A 6,944-nucleotide genomic window follows, 5' to 3' on the forward strand; every position below is an offset into this window, starting at 1 on the left:
ATGATCGAGTATACATGTGTCGATTACACATGTAATGAGTGGCCATGCATCTGGGTATCGAGTGATAATGCATTGAGGATCATGTGACGAGTAAGCAAGGATCGAGTGACGGATAATCGATGATCGAGTTCCTTGGTAGGCTAAAGCGTGCGGGGTGCATCTCAGGGGCGAAGCGTTAAAATCACACGTGGATGATGTCAGTAGAATACAATTTTCCATTAAGTTTTTTATAGGTGACCATTTTTCATTTGGATCTCTCAAATGAGGCCATCCATACAAAAAAAAACTCCTCTTAAGATGGCAAAAGCTTGCTTTGGTTAGAAAGAAAAAAAAAAAAAAAGAAGATGAAAAGTAGCTAGGCTTTGGTTGGGACTGATACGCTATCGTTTTTGGCCACCGACAGAGTTCTCGACGAATTTCAGATCTCAATTCCCCTAAACTTTAATTTTCAATTAACGGCTACTAATTCCCTTGAAACTGTTTCCCCTTTTCAATTCCTTGTTTTCGGGTGTTAATGGAGAAGTCCGATTCCTATTCCGACGAAGACGACGATCGAGAGAATCTAATCGACCAGAATGAAATCAACCACTCTCCTTCACCTCACTCCGCCGCCTTCCACGTCGGCGGTAACCTCGATCTTCGCTCTACCTTCCCCTGCCGTCGTTTCTCCTTCAAAAAGAGGTATCTCTTTGCCATTTTTCTTCCTCTCTTCCTTCTACTCCTCTATTTCTCCACCGATGTTAGGAATCTTTTCTCTGGTCAGTTCTCTTCGTCGTTCAGAGCTTTTGATTTGCTAGGTTATCGAATGAAGGAATCTGAATTGCACGCATTGTTTTTGTTGAAGCAGCAGCGGTTAGGTCTTTTATCAATTTGGAATCATTCTTTTAATTCTACTTCTGAGGACCTCAAATTATCGCTACTTAGGCAGATTTCGCTCAATAAAGAAATCCAGAATGTTCTTCTATCTCCACATCAGACTGGAAACTCATCGAATGAAGTATACGGTGACGGTCTTGATCTTGTTGGTTTTGGGTTCGATAGGTGTAGAAAGGTGGACCAGGAAGTTTCCCAAAGACGTACTATCGAATGGAATCCGAAATCGAATAAGTTTTTGTTTGCCATTTGCGCATCAGGACAGATGTCGAACCATTTGATATGCTTGGAGAAACACATGTTCTTTGCGGCCATTCTTAATCGAGTTCTGGTTATTCCTAGTTCCAAAGTCGATTATCAGTACAGTAGGGTATTGGATGTAGATCACGTCAATAATTGCTTGGGTAGGAAGGCTGTCATTTCTTTTGAAGAATTTTCCGAGATTCAGAAGAAACGGATACAGATTGATAAGTTTTTCTGTTATTTTTCAAAACCTGATCACTGTTATTTGGATGAGGAACATGTTAAGCAGTTAAACAATATAGGGGTTTCCACGGCTAAACTTGAATCTCCTTGGGACGAGAATATTAAAAATCCCAGTAATAGAACGGTTCAAGATATCCAGTCCAAGTTCTCTTCTGATGCTGATGTTATTGCCATTGGGGATGTTTTTTATGCTAATGTAGAGAACAATTGGTTTGTGCAACCAGGTGGTCCTATTGCCCACAAATGCAAGACCCTTATTGAACCAAGCCATCTTATTATGGTCACTGCCCAGCGTTTCATTCAGACTTTCTTGGGGAGCGATTTTATAGCTATTCACTTTCGACGACATGGATTTCTGAAGTTCTGGTATTTCTTCCATCCCTCAGCTCCATTTTGTGCCTAAGTTAGGCCCGTAATCATTTTGTTTTTGTTTCTTGATTTTTAAAAAGTAGGTCTATAAATACCCATTCTACTTTTAAATTCCTTGCTTTCTTATTTACTTTTTACCGGTGTCTTAAAAGACCAAGACAAATTTTGAAACTAGAAAAGAATAGTTTCTGAAACCTTGTTTTTGTTTGGAATTTGGCTAAGAATTCAACTCTTGTACTTAAAAAAGATGTATAGCATCGTAAGAAAATTAGTAGAAATAGGCAAAATTTTTCAAAAACAAAAAATCAAATGTTGACAGGGCATTAATGTTTTGTTTTTTATTCTATCTCCTTGCTAAGACATATTATGATCACACATCTTAACATTACTCAACATTATCTGCCTATATCTATTATATTATTGCTGTCTGGGTTGTTCTTTGATTGCTCGATCTATTTTCAAATTTTGTATTGATGTTCATAATGCTGCAACTGTTTTTTGATGTTTTGCCCTCATTATTATTATTTGATATATACTTCTACTATACCTACAACATTCGTGCTTTATGAAAGGCCTTGATGTTTAAGAAACTCGCAGTTTTTATTTCTTGCTTATTTCCAGTAATGCAAAACGGCCAAGTTGCTTTTACCCTATTCCTCAAGCTGCAAACTGCATTGCAAGTGTAGTTGAACGGTCCAATTCACCTGTCATTTATCTTTCCACGGATACTGCCGACAGTGAAACTGGATTGCTGCAGTCCCTTGTTATAGTGAATGGAAAGCTTATACCACTAGTTAAACGACCTCCTCGAAATTCAGCTGAGAAATGGGATGCTCTACTTTACCGGCATGAAATTGAGGGAGATTCTCAGGTGATTTATCTTTAGTAATTTGAATCTGAATAATCTAACGCGATTTATTTAGTAAATTTTATGCATCCTCCACCTAGTATTGCTCTATTAAACAACTTCATTAGGCATTATAGAATCTTCTCTGGATAAAAGTATTGATGTGGACATCATGAATTAATATTTAATCCAGAATATGTTTACAGATTAGTCTTCATGACCCTCTTTGTTCATTCTTTGGACATCAATAGCTGTTACTTTTTTTCCCCTTCATTGTACTTTAGTCCCTTTGAGATAATAGTGAGTGGGTTAAGCTGAAGTATTGCATCCTATTGGGGTTAGGCGTAGTACAGATAGTCTCAAGTTTTCCTATTAGTTTTTCTCATTTTTTTTTTCCCAATGAAAGTTCCGTTGTGTGTGTGCTCTGTGTTGTGGAATATTTGGCGTGTTCACAGGTTTGGATAAGGACCCTAGTGAAATTTCATAGTTTGCTTTGGGCTTCGCTTTCAAAACTTTTCTATAATTATTCCCTAGCTAACTTCTTACTTAGTTGGAAACCCTTTCTTTAGAGGAGTTACTTTCACGGGCTTGTTTTTTTTATTGCCCTTGTATTCTTTCATTTTTTTTTTCTAATGAAAATTGTTGATTCTATCCCCCAAAAAAGAGAGAGAAAAGAAGTTCGTTCTTTTTTTATTCCTAAAGAAAAACATTTTCCTCTTATTCTTGAAAGAGTATTTACATTAGAAGAATCTATGTGGGAGTTTGTGTATGGTGTTCTTACTTGAGGAGGATAGATTAGTCTGTTGTTATGGTTGTCCAATTTTTAGTGCAAGCCTGCCAAAATTGAGCATACTGTAATTGACATGCCTTTTCTTGATGTCAGATATTCAAATCTTCATAGACCCATTTGTATTTCAAGAAAGAAAAAAAAAAAAAAAATCTTTAGATAAACCTTGGTAAACACATATATAATATTACCTACTGGGGTTTTTTGTGTTGAAATGATGTTGAAGGTGGAAGCCATGCTAGACAAGACCATATGTGCAATGTCGAGAGTGTTCATTGGAACATCTGGTTCTACTTTTACCGAAGACATTCTGCGTTTAAGAAAGGATTGGCGATCAGCATCTCTTTGTGATGAATATCTCTGTCAAGGTCAGGATCCAAACTTTGTTGCAGAAAATGAATGACCAACATAGAACTGTATCGTTCTTTTCTTTAAAGAAAAAATTACAAACCAATTCTTTGATTCAATCCGTTTTTATTCTCTGGATTTTATTTTTCACCTGAAAATCCTCGGCATGTATCGTACATATTCCTGAAATTGAAGTGTTGTTGTAATGTCTAATGTAACATATCCAATTTTCTTTTTCCTTTGAAATTTCCTTGTTGGTGCTGTTTCAACACCACTTCTGTGGGCGAGATTATGATTCTTGACACTTTTAAATGTTTTGCGACCTTCCATCTTAGAGGTTAGAGGTTTCGAATTCCATAGGTACTATATATATGTGTCTTCTTTAATCATTATAATAATAATTAAAATATAACTATGGTGATTTGAAAGCACTCAAACAAAAATGAGTACTTTTTATTTTCACCATTTGTCGGTAGGAGAATTAAATTTCCAACTTGCAGACACTGTTCATTTTGATAAAGTAAGTGTAATTAAAGGAACATTGATGATTATATAACTTACATTGATGATTATATAACTTATAATAATAGTTTTCAATAATAATTAAAAAAAAAACTAAACTCATATTATAGTTATCATTAAAATAACTAAACTAATATTTATAATAACACCACTGCAATTTGTACATGGATTCTTCTTTTACCGACACACTCCACATTTGTTAAGCGAAATGGTTATATATATATTCAAAGAACGATATTTTTTGTTCTTTTTTGAAGAAATGGTAAATTAATTAGTCAAGAAAAAAGAAAATTTTTACCAATAGAAAAAATGTCAAATTATTTAAAAAATAGAAAAAAAGAAAACTAATATTGATAGACTTCTATCCGTGTCTATAAGTGATAGATTCTTATTGAAGAAAATTGAAATTTAAAATAGTTGATTTACTAGTTAACTTCTCAAGGGGGGTTAGAATTTGGTTTGTCTTACAAAATAGTAGATATTTAAATCAATCATAATTTCTGTGTCATTTGTTCAGAAGTACATTTTGATTTGGTTATGCAAGAATCTACTTTCAAAATTAGTAGGAAAATAGATTTAAAAAACATGTATTTTATAAAGTGATTTTAGTGAATTCATTGAAATTAAATTTACCAAATACAAAAAAGTATTTAGGATTCTTGCGCAATAGTACTTAAAAATTAAAATAAATTCTTGTGCAATCACTTTTTTATAGAAAAATTAAAGACTAAAAGCGAATTTTATAAAGTAGAAAACTAAAACAGAAAAAAGAAATGGGGTAAAAATGTAAAGAATATAAAAAGGGAAGGGCAAACTAGGATTGCAACATTTCATTCATAATAATCAAAGTGAAAGTGATGTGGCGGAATTTCCCCATCTGAGAAATTCTTGAAGTCTATAACTGAAGATGTTACGAGCATCGAAATAACGTATCCATCCATGTTTTATCTCTTTTTATTATTTTCAAGATATTTGTACAACAATTTCATGCTATTGCTGCTTCTTTTTTCTAGCTTCTAAAATGAGTTTTCTTTCTCCATTTACCATATAAGTTGTTTTGTTTGTTTGTTTTTTGGCTTTTATCCATTTACCATATAAGTTTTTTAGCTTGTTGTGTGGTTTGCCCTTTGTAATCAAGCCCAATGATGACAGGAAATGATACTGATGACTAGTCGTCGAGTCATACAATAAGGTTTGTGAGGGATTCAAAGCCTCTTTATGTATCTTATAGAAGTCAATTGGTTTAAGGTTTTAAAGATGTCTAAGAATTAAGTATGCTTGAAAATAAAAAGTCAGGAAACAAGATTGCTGGAAATCAAGGATGACTGTGTTTGGTTCTACATGGGAATGTTATCAAAACTTTATGGTAACAAATAAGCTTTGTATTTTATTTATAAAATTAATCATGGACACCTCTATAAAAGTTTGATAGATTAGTCAATAAACAATAAATCTAGTTCAAAGTTTTAAGTTGTTGAATGAGAAATTTTGGACCAATCACAGATTGTCATGTTATTTACTAAATTAACGACGAAATTCTAAATAATTAAATTTGAGACTAATTAGAAGTTGACATGTGTCCCAAATTGAAGTTGAAGACATAAATTGGCGAATTCCGGTGATGTCACATGTTTCTTTCATAACCGTTGGATTGAATAAAATTAATTCGATCCAATTTGATATTATTATTTGGGCTAAAAGTCCAGTTGAACCCAAAATAGGCTTAATTTGATCCAAATGTCGAATAAGACCTAAATCCAATTAGTTGGGTCCAAGGACCAGGTTCATTGACCAACCAAGCCCAAGCCACGAAGCCCACCTAAGAACTCTATAAATAGATGAATTCTCCTCATTTGTGGGGGTCAACAATTCTATGCTCTAGAGAGTTTAGAGGAAATTCTCTACAATCAGAAGACTCATTGACTCTTGAAGACTAAACCACCCCTTGAAACTTAAGCTTTGAAGATACAAAGATTCTTCTAGGACTTCAAACTTCAAGAATACCACGCGCTCCGCTTCCTTAAGTCATGCGTACGCATTCCACCGAGAGAGATTTAGAGGATTAAGTACTAGAGATCGAACCACACACATCAAATCTACATCAACACAAGTTCAACTCCACAAAACAAGTTTCTTTGGAAACCTTGTGCGAATAAATTAGCATTTCTAGTGGGACATCTCTACGTCTCATCTCTCTCTCTCATCCAAATCAATAAATGGCACCAAAGAAAGCCGCATCCAAAGTTACCGTCGCAAGCGACGCTTACACAGGACCTGTCACCCGCAGTCATTCAAAAGAGATCATGCAGAAACAAGAACAAGGTTATGTCCTTACAAAGAAAATCTGGGAACAACTGACAAAATCTCCTAAAGGCGGGATTTTCATAAGAGAAAATCCCTTATTGGACAACTGTGTTCTATTTCTGATCAATCAGAGAAAGAATTGGACTTTGATGTAGTGTCTGTCATGATGGCTGGCGTAATGACTGAGTCGACGATGACAGAGATGAAGAGAAAGATAAATTTCTTAATGAAAGTTGTAGAGGAGCGAGATCATGAAATCGTTGCCTTAAGAGATCAAATACAAGCTCGAGCAACTGTTGAGATGGCTCAAACTCCAACTGCCAAAGCCAATGACAAAGGAAAGACTGTTTTGCAGGAAAGTCAGCCGTAACAATCCACCTCTGTCATCTCTCTACCAGTTCAATAGCT

General features: G+C 34.7%; 1 protein-coding gene across 2 annotated transcripts; it reads left to right on the top strand.

Annotated features, from left to right (window-relative positions):
• The first annotated feature begins 325 nt into the window (after positions 1 to 325).
• LOC120080268 (O-fucosyltransferase 36-like) lies at positions 326 to 3,997 on the top strand. 2 transcript variants are annotated; one of them, XM_039034886.1, is made up of 3 exons: positions 326 to 1,725; positions 2,326 to 2,599; positions 3,589 to 3,997. In XM_039034886.1, the coding sequence occupies exons 1-3, from the start codon at positions 515 to 517 to the stop codon at positions 3,763 to 3,765; spliced, it is 1,662 nt and encodes a 553-aa protein (XP_038890814.1). In that variant the 5' UTR covers positions 326 to 514; the 3' UTR covers positions 3,766 to 3,997. The 2 variants fall into 2 exon arrangements, with proteins under 2 accessions (XP_038890814.1, XP_038890816.1); XM_039034888.1 differs by having other exon boundaries at positions 330 to 1,725; positions 2,350 to 2,599.
• Positions 3,998 to 6,944: the final 2,947 nt, after the last annotated feature.

Source organism: Benincasa hispida, chromosome 6 (assembly GCF_009727055.1).
Source record: "Benincasa hispida cultivar B227 chromosome 6, ASM972705v1, whole genome shotgun sequence".
In the NCBI taxonomy this organism is placed as follows: Eukaryota; Viridiplantae; Streptophyta; class Magnoliopsida; order Cucurbitales; family Cucurbitaceae; genus Benincasa; species Benincasa hispida.